The sequence below is a fragment of the Pipistrellus hanaki genome (genome assembly GCF_964339955.1).
Source record: "Pipistrellus hanaki genome assembly, chromosome: 5".
NCBI lineage: Eukaryota > Metazoa > Chordata > Mammalia > Chiroptera > Vespertilionidae > Pipistrellus > Pipistrellus hanaki.
The window spans coordinates 69,659,549-69,683,185 of NC_140507.1; the positions used below are offsets into that span (position 1 = coordinate 69,659,549).

The 23,637-nt window shown below is 47.9% G+C and overlaps 1 protein-coding gene across 2 annotated transcripts; it reads left to right on the plus strand.

Moving 5' to 3' along the window:
- Positions 1 to 365: 365 nt before the first annotated feature.
- On the plus strand, positions 366 to 21,858 carry TRIM35 (tripartite motif containing 35). Of its 2 annotated transcripts, XM_084883978.1 has the most exons (6): positions 369 to 897; positions 11,960 to 12,055; positions 15,423 to 15,653; positions 17,066 to 17,088; positions 17,902 to 18,020; positions 19,343 to 21,858. In XM_084883978.1, exons 1-6 carry the CDS (start codon positions 463 to 465, stop codon positions 19,918 to 19,920), a joined length of 1,482 nt encoding a protein of 493 aa, XP_084740104.1. In that variant the 5' UTR covers positions 369 to 462; the 3' UTR covers positions 19,921 to 21,858. The 2 variants fall into 2 exon arrangements, with proteins under 2 accessions (XP_084740105.1, XP_084740104.1); XM_084883979.1 differs by lacking the exons at positions 17,066 to 17,088; positions 19,343 to 21,858 and having other exon boundaries at positions 366 to 897.
- The last annotated feature ends 1,779 nt before the right edge of the window (positions 21,859 to 23,637 follow it).

Consider the following 23,637-nt stretch of genomic DNA (forward strand, 5'->3'; position numbering starts at 1 on the left):
GGGGAGTGGAGGTGGGGGAAGAAGACTACCTCAAAACCAGGAATTGGGGAGCTCTGGCTTTTCCTACCTCACAGGCCTCAGGGGCCTGACTGACCTTTGGGGACTGGTTAAGAAAGGGGCTTATAGACTTCATTTCCCATTTCAAATCGGAAATAGGTTTCCGGTGACACGGCCTACCTACAGCACCGCTGGGGAGTTTGCTCCTCGCTAAATCCAGGTACCTCACGGGGTACTGGCAGCGTCATTGGAGCAGCTCAGCCCCCGCCGGGCTCCTCCATGGTTTTCCGCCCCGACCGGAAGTGGGGCGGGGCCTCTCGCATGTCCCTCCTGATTGGCCCGCGCCGCTGTCACTCAGCGCCTGGAGGGAAAGGGCTGGGCCGAGCTCCCCAGAAGTCCCCGGAGCGGCGGCGGGGCTGAGGCGCGGCAGCGGAAGCTGCGGGCGCCCGAGCTGCTGCGGGTGCCATGGAGTCCGAAGCCTCGCTGTCCCCCACGCTCTCCCGCTCCATCAAGGAGGAGCTGCTCTGCGCCGTCTGCTACGACCCCTTCCGGGATGCCGTGACGCTGCGCTGCGGCCACAACTTCTGCCGCGAGTGCGTGACCCGCTGCTGGGAGGTGCAGACGACGCCCACCTGCCCGGTGTGCAAGGACCGGGTGGCGCCCGCCGACCTGCGCACCAACCACACCCTCAACAACCTGGTGGAGAAGCTGCTGCGCGAGGATGGCGAGGGCGGGCGCTATGGAGGCCAGCGCTCCCCGCGCTTCTGCCGCACGCACCGCGGCCAGCTCACCCTCTTCTGCATCGAGGACAAGGAGCTGCTGTGCTGCTCGTGCCAGGCCGACCCCCGGCACCTGGGGCACCGCGTGCAGGCGGTGAAGGACACTGCCCACGACTTTCGGGTAAGCGCGGCTGCGTGTGTGAGGGAGGCGGGCGGCGGCCCGGTCAGGGCTGGACCCCAGCCCCCCGGCCCCGCCGCTCCCGCCACACAGCCTGCCCGAGTCGAATGCGCCCAGCCCGCCCCTCATCCTGCAGCAGCTTGCTCGTGTCGCCTCAGAACCCACTCCTGGGTGACTCCAGTAACCTAGAGAGACGCCATTTCAAAAAAAAAAAAAAAATTCTGAGAGGAAGGAGGAGGGAGAAGCCAGAAACAACCATGATGAGAATGGTGGATAGGCTACCACCTGCAAGCCCCCTACTGGGGAGCAAGCCCACAACCAGGGCCTCTGCCCTGAGGGGGGAATCAAACGGTGAGGTGATCTCCTGGTTCCTAGGTCTGGGGTCTGGGCTCAACCACTGAGCCACACGGGCGGGGCTAGAGGCTGCCTTTTCCCCCCCCCCCTCTCTTTACCCCCACCCCCACCGCCATCAAAGCCGGTCCTCGGGGGCCTGAGGTGGGAGAGGAGAGGCAGACAGGAAGTGTGTGCGCTGGGCTTACACGAAGGTCTGGAGATAGCCCCAACGCACGTAGTAGGCCATGCACCCTTTCTGCCATCCGGGTGTGGTCCGTGCCTCTTTGAGAAGCACAGATGTGGATAAAGCGCAGGAAACCTGAAAGGAACACATATGCCAGGTTAGAGGTGCAGGAGCCCAAGGCCTGGCCGTGGATATGGAGCTGTGAGAGCCTCGGTATTGGTCACCTGCTTCCCCAGCTGGCCCATCTATTGTGTAGCTGAGGGGAGGCCTCTGGCCCTGGCCAGCTGGCTTATTCTGGATCAGCATCCCAATGCCTAGAGTGCCAGTGGCTATAAATACAGGAGCATCGTACAGGGCAAAACTAACATGGGGAATATTTTTGTGTCGCAAGGGAAAATGATCAGAAAATAAGGATTAGCCAACTCAGTTTTCAATTTTTTTTTTTTTTTTAACCTCAGCCCATAGTGAGAAATAGTTTCGCCATTATGACCCAGAATACTCATGTATGTACCAGTTGAAACAAAAATTCTGTGAAAATGATCATTGTACACTGGCATTTTATGTTGTATGTTTGTTTATTGTTTTATTTTTTAAAGAATTGTGCACGGTGAGAAACGCTAATTTATTCCGTCACCTATAATACATGGGTTAGGCCCACAGTATATGGAGAGAACACCAGTTAGATGGTAGGAAGCTGAATGTATTGAAAAGGAGGTGCTGCAAGAATCCCCTACTGCCTGGTTTACCGACACTTTTAATTAGTTGGTTTTAATGACTTCCTTAAGAAATGTCAAAAGTTGATTATTAAACATTGAGATATGTAAAAATTCATACACATTTTGACAAAGTTCAAGTGCAGGGGAATGTCATCAGTATGCATTGAACACTAATGTGGCTGGCTGCTGCCTTATTTGTTTAACAACAGTGCTTTCTTTCTCCCATTTCCGCGGGCATAGGTGCCAGGGCCTGATTTGGGACAGCTAAAGTAAGTGCTGAGCAGTCTGGGAGGTAGAGGATCAAGTCATGAGTAATCACTATGGGGCTGGCAGAGGTACAGATCAGGAAGAGGGTCAGGGGTCAAGGCACCGAGGTAAAACCCCCAGGGTCTGGACTAAGCCAGATTCAAGATCAGTGAGCCAGACACCAGGAAGTATATATGATCTCATGACAACTTTCTATTTATTCAGCAGATGCCTTGGGGACGATACAGGACACAAGATAAATACTTTGTCTCTTCTAGGAGCTTCAAGCAGAGACCAGAGGAATAAGGAAGTGTTAGCCAGGTGAAGAGGGGAAGGGAGGGGCCGCAGCAATGTGTAAGGGTCCAGAGCAGGGAGGCCTTCCTTTCCAAGATTGAAAGCATTACAGAGTAATTAGAATGAGGATGGAGATACAGAAGGAACCAGGAGGCCCTGAGCCTTGGCACTTATCCTACAGAATGTAGGAAGCAGACTGAGGGCTTTAAGCAGAGGAAGGATGCTGTCGGATCCATGGGCACCTCAGGGCAGTGTCTGAGGGGGTAGGGCGTCTAGTCCTGAAAGATCTAAGGAATGTGCAAGCTAAGTGAGCTCAGCCTCATGCAGGGTGGAGCTCATTCGTGTCTTAAGACAACTGTGTACCAAGGGCCTGTTGTGTGTTCCAGGGCCTCTTCCGGGTGTTGATGCTGTGGAGTTCACTAAGGCAGAGATCTCGCCCCATGGAGTCTGTTTGCAGTGGGGGAAGACAGACAGTAAAGAGACAAATTGTAGTTCTGGATGATTGAGGTGGGCGGGTGGTGGTTGTCAGGGAGCAGTATAGGAAAGCTGGAGAGGTCTGGCACTGAGGGGGTCTTTCCCTTGTGTGCTCTGGACACCTGAAAGCTTTTACATAGGGATTTCGTGACGAAACGTGTGCTTTAGAAAGATCACGTTGACACCCATATGAAGAATTCAGCAAAAATCCTATCAGCCAACATTTTGAGCACTTACTGTGTGCCAGGTGCCCTGAAGTGTCTACCTGTCGACAGTTTACATCCTCACAAAACCCTATGAGGTTGTGTATTAACATCCTGTTGCTGCTGTAGGAAACTGCCACAAACGTTGTGTTTAACACAGCGCAGACTTATCTTACAAGTCTGGAGGTCAGAAGTGCTAAAGTCAAGGTGCTGGCAGAACTCCATGCCTTGGGGAGGCAAGGAGAGGATTTCTTTCCCTGCCTTGTCCAGCTTTTAGAGGCCCCTCCTCCATCGTTAAAGCCCTTCATTCCAACTCCTGGTTCTTGTCCCATTACCTTCCTCACTCTGCTACCTCCATCTTCTAAGGACCCTTGTAATTCTATGGGGCCCACGCAGATAGTCCAGGATAATCGCCCTATCTTAAAAATCTGTAATTTAATCACATCTATAAAGTCCTCTTTGCCCTATAAGGCAACATACTCGCAAGTTCCAGGATTGGGATTCGCAACTCATTTTAGAGTCAGAGACACTGAGTCTCAGACGTTAAGTAGCCTGTCCAAAGTCACAAAGAGGATACTATGGAATTCTCCTGGGCCTTGTTCAGCCCTTACTCTGGTCATGGGCTTTCAGAGAAGCTTCTCTGGTCTACGGGTAAAACTTTCCCCTCTGGTCCTATGTTCCAGGAGCTATGAAGGAGTTGACTATGTGGGAATTTAGAGTCTCAGTGGGCTGACTGCCTACTCTGTCCAGGCATGGTATGTCCACTAGAAGACAGGGCAAGGTGTCCTAACCCCTGCCTTCTTGGGGTCTGATAAGCATGACTGAATAATCACGCTAACAGTTACATGGTTTCAGACTGTGACATTCCTATCGCTTCTTCTAGGCCTTTTGGCTAAGATCAAGTCCAGTATCAGACTGTGACATTCCTGTGCAGGACAATAGGATGTGTGGGCCGCTGTTACAGGAGGTCTGCTCTTATCTGATGGGCATGGGGAGAAGTTTCTGAGGAAAGGACTGATGAGCTTTCAGAATATGACATTGTTTAAACCAGAGCTTTGAAGTGTGTGTTGGATCTTGAGGGGACCTTACAAAATCCTCTAGTATTTGTACACCTATTTTTTAAAAAAAATATATTTTTATTGATTAGAAAGGAAGGGAGAGGGAGCCAGAGAGAGAGAAAAAAACATCAATGATGAAAGAGAATCATTGATTGGCTGCCTCCTGCACGCCCCCTACTGGGGATCAAGCCCTTAACCAGGCATATGCCCTTGACGGGAATTGAACCCGGTACCCTTCAGTCCACAGACTGATGCTTTATCCACTGAGCCAAACCAGCTAGGGCTATACACGTTCTTCTTAAAGGAACAAATATTCCAACAGTGTATCTTTAAAATTATTATTCCTTACATACAAGCTATTCAAAACTAGTGTGAATTCCTCTTGCTTATACCACATGAAGATAATAAAACCAAAAGAAATTTATAGATTAAATACACATAAAACTAAAGTCAATACAGTCCTAGTTAAAATATTAATTACAGCGTTTTATTTTGTTGGAACTAAAATGCTGTTTCTGGGTGGCTGTAAAGCCCCTTTTCCCTGTTAACAAAATGATGACGATTCACCAACCAAAACTTCCCTTTTTGCAGAATGAAACTTTCCTGGGATATAACTGTCCTTGTTTGGGTCTAACATATCCTTCACCTGTAAAGTGAATTCTGTTCTTTATTAAGCCAAGACATTGTAAGAGTATAGCCTGGTGTCAAGGAAGTTGTTAAGAAAATACAAATGCTGGCACTGAAGTTAATGGGAACCGAAAGTGTGCATCAGCACAGCTTATCTTGGTGTGTGTTTTTTTAGGTTGTCACTAAGTGAAACACTAATGTAAAACACTCATGGAAAACTTGCAAATCCCCCAAATGCTTAGACCCAGAGCCACAGGGGCTGTGAGGAGATGATCACATTTGACTAATGAGAAAAGGAAAACTTGGAGAAATACAATGACTCATGCCAGTCACAAGGATTGAATGTAGAACACCTAGGATCACAACTCAGGCTTCCTGACTCCCCAGTCTAGCCTTCACTCTGACTTACATCTCCAAAGCAAACTGCACCACGTCCCTGGCCTCTGAACTGCCTTGTCAAGACCCCTTTCATATCCATCCCATGGGACTGACCTGATGGCCATTCTCTACCCTCCAGCCTTTTCTCCCCCCACCCCTTTCCCTTCCAGGGTTACCTTAGAATCAATCTGACCTGGGAGTATTCCAGGCACTTCTTTCTTTTTTTAAGATTTAAAAAAAAAAAAATATGTTCTTATTTATTTTAAAGAGAGGGGGATAGAGAGATAGAAACATTGATGAGCGAGAACCATCAATTGGCTGCCTCCTGTATGCCCCCTATCTGGGATTGAGCCTGAAACACAGGTATGTGCCCTGACTGGGAATCAGTCCTGTGACCTCTTAGTTCATGGTTTAATGCTCAACCACAGAGCACACCGGCCAGGCCAACCACTTCTTAAGTCTTACCCTTCCAATTCTTTCCCCTTGTTTACTAACTACTGGTATTCACCTCCATCTCACATCCTCTCCAACCCTCATGCGCCAGGCCCTACCAGATCCAAGTGACACTGCAGGATGTTCATTTCCTACTGGCGAGGCAGGTGCCCATGGACAGAATGGGGTCTTACTGAACACTGCTCCCGAGGTACAGGGCCCCCCAGCACTGGGTGCATTGTAGACACCTGCTTCTTAGGGCTGAACACCATGGGAGAGGAAGAATGGGGAGACTGGGTTGGAGTGGGATAAGAAAGGGATCTGTTGTCTCAGATGCATTTGTGTTACCCATTTAGGATAAAAAGCCTGGAGGGGGGTAAGTGAAATGGGTGAAGGTGGCCCAAAGGCACAAACTGACAGTTCTAAAATAAGTAAGTCATAGGATGTAATGTACATCATGGTATCTATCATTAATAATACTGACTGCGTATTTGGAAGTTGCTAGGAGAGTAAATCTTAAAAGTTTTCATCACAAGAAAATTTTATAACTATGTGTGGTGATGGATGTTAACTAGACTAATTGTGGAGATTATTTTGTAATATATTCAAATATCAAAACATTATGTTGTATAACTGAAACTAATATAATTTTATATGTTAATTATATCTCAATTAATAAATGAAGAAACCTGGGAAATAACCAATAAGAGAGGTAAGTTACCTGGCAATAAGTGGCACTTAATAGTAATAAGAGCCAGCACATGCCTAAGGCACTCTTATAAGCACTTGGCATGGACTGACTTGTTGGATCCTTACAGCCATTCTATGAGCTAGGTAGTATTCTTTGATGCCAGAGACGCAGAGAAGTTAAGAAACTTGCTCAAGATCACTCACTAGTAAGTGGAGGAGCTGGGATTTGAACCTGGGTGGCCAGGTGCCATACCAGAGCTCTTAGCTACTACATCAATCTGCCTGAAATCAAATGTCTGAAATAGATAGGAAAGAAGACATGAACTAGAGACAGATGGTTGGAAATCCTGGTGATGGACCAGTAGACATAAACAGGAAACTGCACTCATCATTTTCATGGGAAAATTTGAGAGACCTTAGAAACTTTGATGCCTTCATCTTGAAGCTGCAGAACCTAACAGCCACAGAGAGAGAAGCTCTCACTAGTGATTAGTGATTAAAAAAAAAACAAGGGTGCAAATCAGTTTTTCTAACTTCCAGTCCAGGAAGTGATGTGTCATGGTGGAGAGAACATGGGTGTTCAGTGCACTGATTGACTAGGCAAGTAGTTAATTGAGCAACTACTTTGTGCTAACACCTGGGGATAGGCAGTAGGCAAAACAGTCTCTACCCCTGCAGAGCAAGCCTTCACCCCTGCAAACATTTATTGAGCGCCACTCTGGTAGGATGAGAGGACATGATGTTAGGACTTGCCCCCAGGAAGCCTGCAGTCTTTCCAAGAGAGTGAGGTGATTATCCAGAGCAGTGAGTGGGATGATAGAAGTGTTTTGAGGAGCCGTGAAAGCCCATGGAGATACATCTGAACTGTCCTGAGAGATCAAGCTGGCTTCCTGGAGGAAATGAAGAGGCCTGAATTTTTTTCAAGGCTACAATGTGATAGTTGAGTGAAACAGGTAGGGATAAGTCAGAAGCATATATAGGACCTCAGAGGACAGAAAACTTGAGTTGGGCCTGATAGCCCTAGCTTCAGACACGGCCCTAGCACTTGGATAAGGACCTGCAAGGGTCCTCTGACAATCAGTTATTCTTTCTCTTACCCTCACCTTCACCATTCCCATTTTCTGTTACAGCATCTGAGTTAACATATTTTGGGTAAGATAATTTTATAAAATCCTTGGGGTATTAAATATGCTATTGGAATTTGCTGCATAAGGAATCAAATTGTAATTTCTAAAATATCCGTATAGGCTATATAATCACATTCTGAATCCTGTAGTTTAAATAAAAACTTCATATTTTCTGTGTATTGATAACTAAATAATATCAAATGTTATAATTTGATGCCAAAATCAGAGCTCATTTGTTCTTTGGGGTTCGGGGCCTGGATGACATTCCAGATGTGTCATGGGCCACTTAGCCATCCAGGCCATTGATAACTATTAGTCCTGATGGCTTCACACCAGAGCCCTCACTAGTGCCCCTGTAGTTTCTGTTCATTCAGGCATTTCTTGGGCTACAAGCAGGTAATGCAGTCTCTGAATGGTGGGTCCAGTTGTGATACAGTATGTTAAAACTAGAATATCAAAAACAAAAATGAAAAGTATATGGTTTAGAATCATTTGAATTCATACTTTTAATGTATTTTCTAGGTTAACAACTAAATGCAGAGAAGGGGAAAGAGTGGAATAAAAATGCATAGTACATTTTTCAAAAAGGCAAAAAGAGACAGAAAAAGAAATATTGAACAAGCATGGCAAATAGCACAGAACAAGTATGTAAGTTTAAAATGCAGATATATCGGTAATTATGTTAAATATTCCAGTTCAATGACAAAAGTTATTAGATAGGAAACCAAAATTCAATTCTGTGCTACTTAAATACGATATATCAATTGATTAAAAATGTACTTGATAGCCGAAACCGGTTTGGCTCAATGGATAGAGCATTGGCTTGGGGACTGAAGGGACCTGAGTTCGATTCTGGTCAAGGGCATGTACCTTGGTTGCGGGCATATCCCCAGTAGGGGATGTGCAAGAGGCAGCTGGTCGATGACTCTCATCAATGTTTCTAACTCTCTATCTCTCTCCCTTCCTCTCTATACAAAATCAATAAAATATATTTTTTAAAAATATACTTGATAAAATTCAATATCTTTTTAGAATTAAAAGGAGAGAGAGCAAAAAACAAACAGTGAACAAGGAATGGAAGGAAGTTCCTTAATCTTGATTAAGGGTATCTAACAAAAAGTATATAACAAATACCATATTTTAATGGTGAAACACTGAAAGCTTTCTTATTGAGATTTTACAAAAAAAAAAAAAAAAAGACAGGAATGCCCATTTTGACCAATTCTATTCAATTTTGTAATGGAGATCCTAGCTAATATAGTAAATCAGGAATTATAAATAAGTTATAAGGCTTGAAAAGAGGGAAATAATACTGAAACAGGATATGTAGTGTCGTGGTTAAGAATATGGCCTGTAGAATTGGACAGTTCTGAGTACAGTTCCTGGGTCTGCTACAGTCTGTAATTTTGATACGTTACTTAGCTCCCCTGGGCCTTATTTTCTCTGCATAATAGGAATACAGGGCCTGCATTGTAGGAATGTAACAGGCTCAATAATAACTGCTTGCTGATAATAATAACATTTTTGGTTGACCTCACGAACTGCATTAAACCAGAAATCTCCAGATGATTGAACAGTGTGGGAAGGACAAGGGACTATCCTCCCCTCTTATCTATCTCCATTGTCCTACAGCTCCCTAACTGTCAAGGTTGAAGGCCAGAGGGTCGGGCCAGCACAACACTAGGTGATGTGTGTGCGCAGTTGCTTCACTTCTATCATTCATACTTATTTGGACAATCATAGAATTGTCCTCTTGGACTTTATTGCATGATTTTGTAACAATATAATAAAACAGGATGATATTTCAGTGGCTGTGTGGGACACTCATACTAGTGTTATATTTTGCTATTGAGGACACACACTACCTTAGTGTGTCAGACGACATTAAGTAGTGATATACTACAAAAAAAAAAAAAAACACGGTACTTTAAAAATCTATTAAATATCCTAAAAAGAACATAAAAATGTCCCGAATGAGTAGAAAAGAAAACAAAACCTGCAGAAAATTAAATCAGTCATTATTTTGTTTTCTGTAGCATCGCAGTTAAAAGAATGGGCTGTGGAGTAGGACAAATAGGCAGGTAGTGACCTGTTGCTGTGTAACAAATTACTGCAAAACATAGCAGCTTAAAACAAAAAAATATGTATCTCTTATCTCATGGTGTCTGTGCATCAGAAATGTGAGCATGACTTAGCTGAGTGCCTCCGCCCCAGGGTCTCATGCTGCTGCTGTCAAAGTGCTGCAGAGGCTGCGGTCTCAGCGGGAGACAAGTAGACCAAGACCCCCCTTTAGGCTCGCTGGGTGGTTGCTGGCAGGTTTCAGGTCCCCAAGGCTATTGAGTGGAGACCACCTCGGTTCCTTGCCCCATGGGTTGCTCCATAGGCCACATCAAGGAAGCGAGGGAGAGAAGGGGTACACAGCCTTTTGTCCTCTCATCTCAGAAATGACATCCCATCACTTTTGCCATATTTGATTGGTTAGAAGCAAATCACTAGCTCTGGTCCACAGGGGAGGGTTTTTATCAGGGCATGGATACCCAGAGGTGGGGATCATTGGGGCCATTTTATAGGCTGCCTCCATTCTGTCCTCTGGCCCCCACTGTTTCATATCCCTCCCACATACAGAATACACTCAGCCCGTCTTAAGATCTCCATACATCTCATCTCCTTATAGTATCAGCTCAAAATCCAGAATCTCATTATCCAAATCAGGTCCAAGTGGGGATGAGGCTTTTGAAGACAAATTTCTGATATCTGTTGGTATATAACATATCACCCCCAAATTTGATAGCTTAAAACAATAAACATCTCACAGGAATGAGGGATCACTAGGGCCGTCTTAGGGGCTGCCTGCCACCACCGTCTAAGTTCACATTCTTATTCTGCCATGTACTAGCTGTGTGCCCTTGGCCTAATCACTTTCCCTTTCCGTGCTTCACTTGTCTTCATCTTTAAAACGGGGCTAATGACACTTACCTAATAGGAATATGATGATTAAGTGGCATAATTTGTGAAGTAATTAGCATAGCCCCTGGCAAATAGTAAATGTTCAATAAATGGTAGTCACTTATAATTAATGTGATAAGAATTGTTATTTTTTATTTATTTTTTTTTTCCAAAGAAAAAACTTGAGCCCTGGCCATGCGGCTCAGTTGGTTGGAACGTGATCCTGTACACCAAAAGGTTGCATGTTCAGTCCCTAGTCAGGGTGGCAACCTAGCATGGGAGGCAACCGATCGATGTTTCTCTCCCACGTCCCTCCCTCTCTCTCTGGGAACAGCAGGGAACATATCTGTGGAAACATATCCTCGGGTGAGGATTCAAAACAAAACAAAACTTGAAAAGCTTTCTTAGAATGTAGAGAGAAGAAGTCAGAGAGAGAAAATGCTAGCCTCTGGATACAACGAGGGAGAATTCAACCTAAAACTAGTCCCAGTGCCTCAAGGAATCCAAGGAAATTAGAGTAGTTAAAGTTTAAAACACAAAAACTATTAAACAAAAAGATATTTGAATCTGCTAATTAAAGTATTTCACATGTTCACAGCACAATGAGAATACTGGGATAAGGTTGGGAAGTGCGAGACGGTTTAGATAAGGACCTGTGGGAATAACTGGATGAACCCTGTAATCGGACCTGCTGACTAGTGACTGCAGGCCAGTCCAGTTTAGAAAGTCACGAAGGGCCGAAACCGGTTTGGCTCAGTGGATAGAGCCTTGGTCTGCGGACTGAAAGGTCCCAGGCTCGATTCCAGTCAATGGCATGTACATTGGCTGCAGGCACATCCTCAGTAAGGGGTGTGCAGGAGGCAGCTGGTCGATGTTTCTCTCATAGATGTTTCTAGCTTTCTCTCTGTAAAAAAATCAATAAAAAATATTTTTTTTAAAAAGAGAGAGTCACAAAGGGAGGCTGTGGGCACATTGTCTTTACAGTTAAACCCTCAGCTCCAGATCCATGGCCGAGCCTGGACCAGCTCTAGGCCTGAGCAGGTTGCATCCCCCCTCTGTTATACTAGGACCAACTTGAGGGGGAACAGGTCCCTTGATTTCCTCAGTCCTGTCTCTGTACCTGTAGCAGGAATAAAGCAACAGTCGAGTTAGAGGATATCTGAGGGCCCTTTATGCTGTAAACATGGTTCAGGGTCAGGGCCATACTTTCTTCTGTTCCCTACAGTGTGTGAACGGAGTAGGTTCGGTAATTATGGTTGAGCTGTACCCTTGTAGAAGTGGAACTCCAGTGTCGTCCTCCCAATCTGGCCTCGACCCCTAACCTACCTCCTTGCTTCTCTCTCCTTCCTCCTATCAGGCCAAGTGCAGGAACATGGAGCACTCGCTGCGGGAGAAAGCCAAGGCCTTCTGGGCCATGCGGCGCTCTTATGAGGCCATCGCCAAGCACAATCAGGTAAGTGAGTGCTCCGGCTACGTGGGACAGGGGGCGGGGGGGCCACCTAAGGCCATCTTGGGGGTAGGTGGGGGTGGGCTGGCCCTGGTCATGGCTGTTGACACAGAGTCGGCCTTCCCCAGCCCTGATGGTCTAGCACAGCCATGCTCAGACACTGATCATGGCTGTACTGCCAGGCCCTCTTTAAATACCTGTGCACGCCATGCCAGTAGCCACAGGAGTGGCTTAAAAACCACCTGCACTGTGGTTTCAGACTAACTGAAGCATGTGGCACACTTCTCCATCTATCTGAATACTCAAGCCCGTGATGACCTGGGCTCTTTTCCCGCTCACTCTTTAGGGGTGTCGAACTCAATCAGAGAAGGGGCCAAAATCTAAAATCCAGCCTAAATCGCGGGCCGAATGGTTTACTGAACAGTCATAAACTGACAATGTCATAAACTGACAGTGGAGTGCAGTGATGACAGCGCGGTGCGGGCCGCATTGCAAGGCCTGGCGGGCTGGATTTGGCCCGCGGGCCTTGTGTTTGACACATGTGCTCTATGTCTACTCCATCAACAGTTCTGTCCCCTCTGTCTCCAGAATACATCATGATCACATCCATCCTACACTCCGTATCCACTGCCGCCATCCCAGTCCGGGTCACCGTATTTTCTCACTTGCCTTCCTACCTGAGCCCCATGCTTCCTTCACTCTTTGTTGTTGTTGTTGTTGTTGTTGTTGTTGATGTTGTTGTTGTTGTTGTTAATCCTCACCTGAGTATATTTTTTCCATTGATTTTCAGAGAGAGTGGAAGGGAGGGGGAGAAACAGAGAGAGAATTATCGATCCATTAGTTGCCTCCCGCACGTGCCCCACCCGTGGCCAGGGATCGAGCCTGCATCTGAGGTATGTGCCCTTGACCAGGATTGAACCCAAGACCCTTCAGTCTGTGAGCCGATGTTCTAACCACGGAGCAAACCAGCTAGGGCACTTCCTTCTACTCTCTGCCAGGCACCCACCCAGGATCCAGGCTGCTTCTCTCCAGCCACCGCCACCATTACAGTGTTGTGGCCATAGTCCTTTTATAATACAGAGTAGATTGCTCTTTTCGAAAATGCATCGATCGTGTCATTCCTCTCTTTATAATTGTCCAAGGCTTCCATGACCCACAATACAGTCCAGACTCCTCACCAAGGCCCTCATCCAACACCGTCCTGCTCCTCGACTTCCTCTCCTCTCAGGCTGGCCTGTGCTTTTCCAGGAACATTGGCCTTCTTCCTGTTCCTTAAATGAGCTAAGTCTTCTGGCTGTTCTTTTCCTGCCTGCTCTGTTTTTTATCTTCCTGTGTGATAAGAATCATCCCAGATTTCACACTCCCTTCCACTATACATTGTCAGACTTTTTAGCTCGATATTTCAATAGTGCTCTCTCTCTTCCTTTGCATTTCTTATACTATTATATTATCAAGTTTGTACATCCTATCACAAGTATAATAGCCATTTGTGTTTCTTGGAATATTTACCTTTTCTTCTTGTGGACACCTAAGAGCACTTTGTATATTAAGAATAATATGTTCATATATACATACTAGACGCCCGTTGCACGATATTCGTGCAAGAATAGGCCCCTGGCTTCACTCCCAGCTTCCTGGGAGCCAGCAAGTCCCCGTTCCCCACCCCAGCTGCCCAGGAGCCGGCACATCCCCGCTCCTGGGCCACCTGGAGCCAGCAAGCCTCGTTTCTGCCTGAGCACCACTCCAGTAGCTCCCTCACTGCCCCCCTTCCCCTCATAGCAGGCTTCTCACCGCTCCTGCCTGCATATGCAAATTAACCTCCATCTTCTTGGGTTAATTTGCATACTTACTGATTGGCTGTGGGCATAGTGAAGATATGGTCAATTAGCATTTTTCTCTTTTATTAGTGTACACATACACACACACACACACACACACACACACACACACACACACACACACTAGAGGCCCGATGCATGAAAATTCACGCAAGAGTAGGCCTTTCCCCCAGCTGCCTGCACCAGCTTCCCTCCAGCACCCAAACCTGGGCTGCTTCTCCCCTCTGGCCACCGGCAGGCACCTAGGACCCGAGCTGGCTTCCCTCTGGCCCCGGCTTTATCAGGAAGGACATCCAGAATGACATCTGGAAGATGTCCGGTCTAATTAGCATATTACCCTTAGATTTATATATGGGGAAATATTTTTCCTACTTTATCTTTTCAACGAATCATTTTCACTGTTTTTGGTCATTTTCATTTTTTCAGTGAATCATTTTGTCATCAGATTGTCAGAGCCATAAACATATATTGAATTTTCAATCCAAAGATGTGGATTACTACTGATCTTCATTGCCAGAGCACACATTTTGAGGTGCTTTTCCGGTAGTATTCATGAAATATATAATTTGTGTATTTTAATAAATATGTATTTACCTTTATTACTTTGTTAAAGCTTTTTGTGGTTATGATTAAGTATGCATATTATTAATGACTAGAAGCCCAGCATGCAACCCCACCCACCCGCACGCATCCCGGCCATCAGGCAACCAGGACCCAGACTGCTTTGCTCCGGCTGCTGCCAGGCACCCACCCAGGATCCAGGCTGCTTCTCTCCAGCCACCGCCACCAGGCACCTGGGACCTGGGCTGCTTTGTTCTGGCCACTGCCACCCGGTTCCCCGTCTGGTCATTGGGCATTACAGTGTTGTGGCCATAGTCCTTTTATAATATAGATCCCAGTTTGTGTTTGTTTATTGATTTAAGAAAGGGAGAGAGAGAGAGAAACATTGATTTATTGTTCTACTAATTTATGCATTTATTGGTTGATTCTTTTATGTGCCCTGACTGGTGATTGACCCTGTAACCTTGGCATATCGGGATGATGCTGTAACCAACTGAATTACCCAGCCAGGGCAATTATTCCATTTTTAAAGAAATATTTCCTGCTGCTTTTTTGTGATGGAACAAATTTGAAATCCTAAGATTGGAAGGCAATTATTTTTTTTAAATAGTTCTATTTGCATCGATTCTTTTCTGTGACTCAGGATTTCTCTTGCTATTGTGCAGCTTAAACAAGATACAGAATATTGTATATGGAGGAAGTTACAAGACCACAGTTGTCATATATAAGCAGCAATTTCAGCTTTTAAAAAATTAATCAAAAACAACTTCATTATGCTATTTGACTTACTTCAAATTTAAACTTGTAAATTTGTGCTAAGAAAACTTCATCTATGTTTTATCCATTTGGGTCCTGCATATGGTTTCTTTTGAAAGTCCAGTTCCTTTGCTAAAAATCTGAGTCACTAGGCTAGCTGACAACAGGTTCCCACCACAGTCTGATTCTCTGTGCCTTCTTCCCGCTCTCTGCTGCAGGTGGAGGCTACCTGGCTGGAAAGGAGAATCCGGCAGGAGTTTGAAAAGCTTCGGGAGTTTTTAAGAGGGGAGGAGCAGGCCATCCTGGATGTCATGGCTGAGGAGGCGAGGCAGAAGCAGCATCTGGTGGAGGAGAAGATGAAGCAGCTCAAGAAAGACACAGAGACTCTAGCCCATGAGATTGAGCGGCTGCAGATGGAGATGAAGGAAGATGATATTTCTTTTCTCATGGTGAGGAGCTCATCATCTCAGTGACAGGGACCAGATGTTCAGGAACCAGTGGGAGCCTGAGACCAGCAGCCCTGGGCAGCCCAATATGTCTTTATTGGTGAAAGGGGGAGAGAGAAAGAGGTGGGGGAGGGGGGAGATCGGCTGCCTCTTGGATACCCCCTGCTGTGTCCTGACCGGGAATCAAACCAGCTACCTTTGGGTGCATGGGACAATGTTCAACCAACTGAGCTACGCCAGCTGAGGCTCCCGTACAGTTTTGATTTGCAATTCCCTGATGGAAAGTGACATTGAGCATCTTTTCATGTAGTTGTTGGTCATTTGTATGTATCTTTTTTTTGAGAAATGTACATTCAAGTCCTTTAGCCATTTTAAAAATTGGGCTGTTTGTCTTTTTGTTGTTGAATTGTAAGATTTTTTTTTTTTTATATATTATGGCTACTAGACCTTTATCAGCTCTATAATTTATAAATATTTTCTTCCATTTTGTGAGTAACCTTTTCCCTTTCTTGATGACATCTTGGAGGACAAAGACTTTTCATTTTGATGAAGTGCTTCTTAACTGCTTCTTTTGCTGCAGCTTTGTGCTTTTGGTGTCATATCTAAGAAACCATAGCCTAAGCCAAGGTCATGATTTTTCTAGTTTTATCTCTACATTTAAGTCTTTGACCCATTTTGAGTTAATTTTTTAATATTGTGTAAGGGAATCCAACTTCATTATTTTCATGTGGATATCCAATTCTCCCAGCCCCATTTGTTTAGACTATTTTTTCCCATTGAATGTTTTTGGCACCCTGTAGATAACCAATTGCGGGTAAATGTGATGGTTTATTTGTAGACTTTCTTTTTTTTTCATTGATTTTTTACAGAGAGGAAGGGAGAGAAATAGAGAGCTAGAAACGTCAATGAGAGAGAAACACCGACCAGCTGCCTCTTGCACACCCCCTACAGGGGATGTGCCCGCAACCAACGTACATGCCCCTGACCGGAATCGAACCTGGGACCTTTCAGTCCGCAGACCGACGGTCTACCACTGAGCCAAACCGGTTTCAGCTATTTGTAGACTTTCAGTGTCCACTGGTCCATATGTCTGTCCTTATGTACCACACTAACTTGTTTACTGTTGCTTTTATTAAGTTTTTAGTAGAGAAGTGTGAGCCACCAGCTTTGTTCTTTTCCAAGATTGTTTTGGCTATTTTGGGTCCCTTGAATTTTCATATGAATTTTAGAACTACTTATCAGTTTCTGAAATTTTGATAGAAATTGCATTGAATCTACAGGTCAGTTTGGGGATTATGGCCATCTTAACACTATTAAGTCTTCTGATCCATGAAAAATGGATATGACTCCTCTCATCAGAAAACTTATATGTTTTCTCTGTGTCTATGTTTGTGTCTGATTTTTCTCTCTTTCAGAAACACAAGAGCCGAAAACGCCGGTAAGTTGCTAAGGTTGATGGAGGGGAGGGAGAGAGCAGGCAGAAATACCTGGGGTGCAAACTCCAGTGGCTCCAGGGCCAGGCTTGTAACAAAGCCAGCTGGGTGTAATACGGAGGGCGTGATGGGGACGGGCCAGGTATACAGAGCCCTCTTTCAAGGCATCCCACTGGTGCAGTGTTGTTATCCACTGGGTGGGGAGAGAGACTGCCATCCTGTGCGTGGCTCGTAGTTCTCAGTAGGTCATCCCAACATTTAAGCTAGTTTCTTGGTCAACACCCTCCCTCCGAGAGACTCTGGTCACATTCTGGTGTATGTTGATGGTTGAACACAGGGAGGAGTAAAGAAGAACCGTGTCTCAGACGGAGCTGTACAAACATGGAAGAGAGTGCTTTGGGCGGTAGTGAGTTCCCTGTCACTGTAGGTGTTTACACAAGGCCAGTGACACCTTCCTGCTGTTGGACTGGAGGGTCTTTAGGATCCCTCGTGACCCAGACATCCTTTGAGCAGATGTGGGAGTGTCATTTCTGCCCACAAGGAAGGCAACCAAGTCTGAGTACCTCCTGTCTGTATTTATCTCAGCTGGGGCAGGGTGAGCCCTAATACTGAGTCTTGAAGCGGTATGAGTTGCCCAGAGGGCTCCAGGCACATCTCTCCTCAGAGCCCAGTTTGGGTTGGTCCTGGGTGAGGTGGCGGGGAATGTAGGCCTGTGGCAAGGGAAGAAGTCCTTATTGTTCGTTAAGTCCAGCTGACCCAGTTAGGCCCACGATGCGTGACCCCGGCCTTGCCCACCAGACCCAATTCTCCCTCCCCAGCCTCTTCTGCACCATGGAGCCAGAGCCTGTGCAGCCTGGCATGCTGATCAACGTTTGCAAGTACCTAGACTCCCTGCAGTACCGTGTCTGGAAGAAGATGGTCATGTCTGTTGAAACTGGTGAGTGGGGGCGCAGGCGGGCAGGTGGTCCAGGCACGGGAGGCACTCCATGCAAGGCAGAGAGCGCGCTAAACTCACTTTCTCCAGCCGCATTCGGACGGGGCCCAGCACCCTGCTCCTCCTCCGCTCCTGCCCCCCCCCGGCTCAGACGCCTCTTCGCAGGACGCCTTCCTCTTCGGGTCCTGACCCTTGGCCACCTCTTGAGAAAAAGAAACCGACTTCCCTCTATTCAGAACTGGATTGTGTATACAAAATCTCCCTCAGTTCGGAATTGCCTCTTTCAAGGTGATTCCAGCCCACACGACCACTAGGTCATGTGCCGTGGCGGAGTGTTTTTATAAGCCCTTCTTCCCCACCCAAATCATGTTGAAGCCCTAGCCTTCCACGGGATGGTGTTTGGAAGCAGGGCCTTTTGTGGGGTGGTTAGGATCAGATGAGGTCCTGAGGGTGGTGCCCTAGGGTGGGATCCGTGCCCTTGTAAGAAGAGACACGAGCGTGCTGACTTCCTCTCTCTCGTTCCATCTTGTGAGGACACAGCAGGAGAGTGGCCATCTGTAAACCAAAAGGAGGGCCCTCGCCCTAATCTCGGACGTGCAGCCTCTGGAACTACTGTATGAGACAAAGTTCTGCTGTTTGAGCCGCCCAGCCTACGGTGCTTTTGTTGTGGCCGCCCAAGCTGACTGGCTTTTATAGGGAGAAACGTCAGTGACCCAGGGGATGTTCCAGGCTTTCCTAAGGCGGCACGGGAGTAATGGGGCATCAGGCTCCCTGCCCGTGTGGCTTCCTATGGCTGACATAATCACAGCCTGCAAACTGGATGCCCTAAAATGACAGGAATGTATTCTCACACTGCCAGAGGCTGAGAAGTCCAAAATCAAGGTGTCAGCAAGGCCGTGCACCCTTTCCACCCTGTTGGGGGGAAATCCTCCTTTTGCCTCTTCTTAACTTCTGGCCTTTGCAGGCAATCCGGGGTCAGGGCTGCAGCACGTTTATCTCCACCTTTGTGGTCACATGACCTCCCCTCGCTGTGTTGCTTCTCTTTTTGTAAGGACAATAGCCATTGCATTAAGGCCCCACTATCTTCCAGTCTAATTACATCTGAAACAAATCAGGTCACCTTCAGAGGACTCCCACCTATCTTGTTTGGTGGGGCCCGTTTTAACTCATACCCCTGTCCCTCAGCCCAGGGCAGCGCCCTCCCTGCACTGGGGCCAGGTGGGACACCATTGGTCAGTCTCGGGGGCTAGGGCATCAGCTGGCATGGCAGAAGGGCAGGACATGAGGTTCCCTGACTCACCCCCACTCTCTCCCTCTGCCCTCAGTGCCCTTCAGCTTTGACCCCAACACCGCGGCCGGCTGGCTGGCTGTGTCCGAGGACCTCACCAGCGTCACCAACCATGGCTACCGGGTGCAGGTGGAGAACCCGGAGCGCTTCTCCTCGGCGCCCTGCCTGCTGGGCTCCCGCTCCTACTCCCATGGCTCCCACGCCTGGGAGGTGGACCTGGGCGGGCTGCCCAGCTGGCGGGTGGGCGTGGTGCGCATGTGCCTAGAAACTGGCCCCGAGGGCTACTCCCACAGCTGCTACCAGGACACGCGCTCCGGTTTCTGGTACCTGTGCCGCACGCAGGGCGTGGAGGGCGACCACTGCGTGACCTCCGACCCGGCCACGTCGCCCCTGGTCCCCTCCATCCCACGCCGCCTGCGCGTGGAGCTGGAATGCGAGGAGGGCGAGCTGTCCTTCTACGATGCCGAGCGCCAGTGCCACCTCTACACCTTCCACGCCCGCTTCGGGGAGGTGCGGCCCTACTTCTACCTGGGCGGCACGCGGGGCAACGGGCCCCCCGAGCCCCTGCGCATCTGCCCCCTGCGCATCACTGTCAAGAAGGAGCTGGACACCTGAGGCCCGAGCCCGCCGGGTGCCGCCCAGGTGTGCTGCCATGGTCCCGCTTTCTCTCTGTCCCTCTTCCTCAAGCCCACACGCACCTGGACACCTCGAGGTCCTGCTTTCTTGCCAGGATCCTGCTACTCACTGTCTAACCCTTTCCTGTGGCTCCAGGCCCCAGCCCCCCTTCTTCCCCCCCTCTTCATTTTTGGTCTTTCCTGTGCCCACAGTTGAACGTCATCCAGGAGAGAGAGCTTACTGGCCAGGCTCTCCCCAGAGTCCTGGCATCTTCGGGATGTGAATTTCCTTCCTTCTAACAACTCCAGGGTTTCTGGGGACAAAGGTTGCCTCTAGAGTGAGACCTGTTTTTAAAATGTTTTAATGTAGCTTTTATTATTCGGGTATGATGAGGCCAACAGACCAAGCAGAGTTAACTGCCCTTGAGAAGAGTTTGTTACTTACAGTTCCTAAGGGGAGGGGCCGTGCTGTGGGGTGGAGGGCACAGAGGGAAGCACCAGGTCTCCCTGGCAGGCGGAGGGAGTGAGGGGGGTGCTAGGCGGGAGGCTCTGGTGTTTTCACAGGAAGGAACGGATGAGGCAGGTACAGGGCGGACAGATTTAGGATTGGTTAGTTTAGCTAGCCCTGGGAGGGGCAGTTCCCATAGTCAGTGAGCTCCAGATTTTAGAGTACCAAGAATCTATAATAATAAAAGTGTAATATGCTAATTAGGCCAGACGACACTTGGGCTGCAAGGGAAGCCCAGGTCCCTGGTGCCAGAAGGAAGCCAGTGCCCACAACCGAGGGGAGGAAGGCCTACTCTTGCACGGATTTCGTGCATTGGTCCTTGTGTGTGTGTGTGTGTGTGTGTGTGTGGCACCATGGCTTTGGGGGAGGACCAGGACTCGGCTTACTTGTCACCTTAAGCCAATATTTTAACACTGCCCCACAGGGCCTCCCCGGGGGTCCTCAAGGCCCAAGGCGGGGATGCCCATCAGATCAATTCTGACTTAATTCTTTATATTTATTGGACGATTTCCTCTGAACAGAGGGTCCCAGAGCACTTAAAAAACACTACTTTAGAACCATGGTTTAGGCCTGTTCCCTCTCTGGTCCTGGGTCTCCCCGTCTGTAAACGAGGCAGTGGGACCGGAGGAGGGTGTGCTTCCGTAGTCGCCGTGGAGGAAACCCCGTCACTGTTGCCGAGGTAGGAGGAGGGGAGGAGAGAGGGTGCCGTCGGGGTGCGCGGGGAGTGAGAAGGGAGGGAGATGCTCGTTCTTGTTCTGCTGCCTTTTGTGTTTTTACCCCGGTTTCTTCTCCCTCAGCCGTGCCTGCCAGATCTGCACCTCCATCTTTTTTTCCTCATGCATGCCTACAGGTAATTCTAATGGTCAAATCGCCATGTCCTGGGGACAGCTTCTTTGTAAAAGGAAAAAAAAAAATTATAGTAGCGATGTTCTCACTTGGGGGAGCACGTTCCTGACCGAGGACTGACATCCTTTCTCCTGCCTGCGCCCCCGGCTCACAGAAGCGGATATTTTATACAGACATGATGACTCAGCACTATCAGTTGGTTATAAATGTGGTCTGTACTTTGGATGGATGGGCCACGGGAAGGACGTGGTAGGAAATACCGCTGAGTGAAGGTTGGGAGTGGGGATGCTGACACACTCGTGAGCAGCCCCTGCAGCGGACTCAGACTTGGAAAAGCTCAAAGCACTTTGATACTAGACACGGGAGGCCAGCGTGCACTCTACAACAAAGTATTTATCGAGCCCTTCTAATATAATTTCCATGTAATTATCTTGACCGGGAATTTTATTAGTGATAGTAAACTTTAAAAAATGGGTTTTATTTCCATCTTACATGTTGGAAACGTTGTGTGTGTGTGTGTGTTTTTACAGCTTAATTTGGATAGCCTAGGTCCCTTTTATGAAAATAAAAATATTTGAGCTAAAACCCTCTTGTTTGGACATTTTTTTCTTTTTAGTGTTCTCGTACGCAAAAGTCCGTCCATGTTGTAGCATGTATTCAACTGTATTCCTTTTTATTATTGGATATCATTATAAGTCGTAGGCATAAACTACATTCTAGTTACCCATTTATCTTCCCTTGAACCTTCTCCAATCCTTCCACACTCTGGCTCACTCCTGCTCATCACTGCATTCTGACTGAAGATGCAGACTCACCTGTCGCCTGAGGGACCCCCACTCCTCCCTGCCCAGGTGCAGTTAGTTCTCCGGGGCAGTGTTTGCAGCCATCTTTCTCCAGCTCTGCCTTTGGGCCCATACTTCCCTGCCTTCCATCACACACACGCCCCCTTCCGGCCGCTTCTCCGGACCCTTCAGACCCAGCCCGCTGGCTTCCTGCATACAGCCAGCTGCCGAGGCGGAACGTCCTGACATGGGTTCCTCTGGCTGTCCTCGTTAGAGTGGCTGCATCACTTCCGTGCTGTGTCACATGACTTCATGTCCCCGTCTGTGAAAGCGGGGCAGCCCCCACCTTCTAAAGGTCTGAGGCGGCCGCCCGCCCCGTGCGGTCCCACGTGAGCACTTCACAGCGGCAGCCATTGGAGATCACGTACGTTTCCCTCATTGACCCCACTCCCCCGGTTCCCCATCATGCCCTCATCGGCCACCAGTGATGTTTTGGGTCAGAATTAAGTGTACTCTGGATGTCTTCCTTGCTTCCTACCGAGTGTGGTGGATGAAATTTCTCTCAGGAATATATTGATGAGAATACTGGGAATTTCTCATGACCCCCATAGTTTGTGAAGTAACCGTACCTGGGTCTGCAGCACTGAGGGACTGTGCCATCCTGGAATTCACCCTTAAAGTGACATTCAGAGCCCTCCCCTGCAGCTCCTACCCACCTTTGCCACCCTTCTCTGCCCAGACTCTGCCCAGCCTCCCAGAACGCCAGTCACATGCGCTTCCCTGGGAGCTGCCTTGTAGTTCTGCCGGCAGGGCCTGGGCCCCCCAAATTGGCCTTCAGTTGTCCTTGAAGTGGTGCCTTCGGAGACCTCCCTGGCTGCCACTGCGCGTTGTCCATCCTGCTGAACGGGTGCTTGGGTGGCAGAGCTGCCCCAGGGACACGAGTGCAGGAAGCACAGACTCTTCATCTCCGGCCAGTTCCAGATCCGCTGCCGGGCGTAACCAATGCTTATGGAATGTGTAGCCGAGGCCAGGGTGCTGTCCCTGAAAATCCCACAAAACCGGCAGCATCTCCAGTAAGAGAACATGGCCCAGAACCTAAAACTGTTTCCTGGTTCCAAATTCCAGCTGTCACGAGCTGCCTGTACCTTTTGAACCTCTGCTCCCATCTAAGATGAGGATTACGATTTCACCTCAGGCTGTTGTGAGGATTAAGTCAGACAATTTTTTTTTTGGCACAAATGCCATGTGTGCTATCTTAAATAGTATAGACTTAGTGATACGTGTTGGCTAATTCTTCGGAGGGTGGGAGGTTCTGAATGTTGATGTGATCCACATTCATCAAGAACCCCAAAAGAAATGGAGACATGTAAGTTACCTGTATTAGGAGTGCCCCAATTTCTTGAGATTTTTCACAAGGATGTGTACATAAAGCTTACGTTTATGAAAAATTTCAATAACATGGGAAATGGTTATGTTGTAATAACCAAGAAAAACAGGATTCGGGTTATGCAGACAGACATTCCACACACACAAGAAGACAAGCGGGCCCTGGCCAGTGTGGCTCCGTTGGTTGGAGCGTTGT

Bases quoted from the DNA above. Each gene is read 5' to 3' on its own strand.
- TRIM35 (XM_084883978.1), top strand. From the start codon at position 463: ATGGAGTCCGAAGCCTCGCTGTCCCCCACGCTCTCCCGCTCCATCAAG. The intron at 17,089-17,901 runs GTAAGTTGCTAA...CTCCCTCCCCAG, and splicing joins CACAAGAGCCGAAAACGCCG to CCTCTTCTGCACCATGGAGC. The intron at 18,021-19,342 runs GTGAGTGGGGGC...CTCTGCCCTCAG, and splicing joins GGTCATGTCTGTTGAAACTG to TGCCCTTCAGCTTTGACCCC.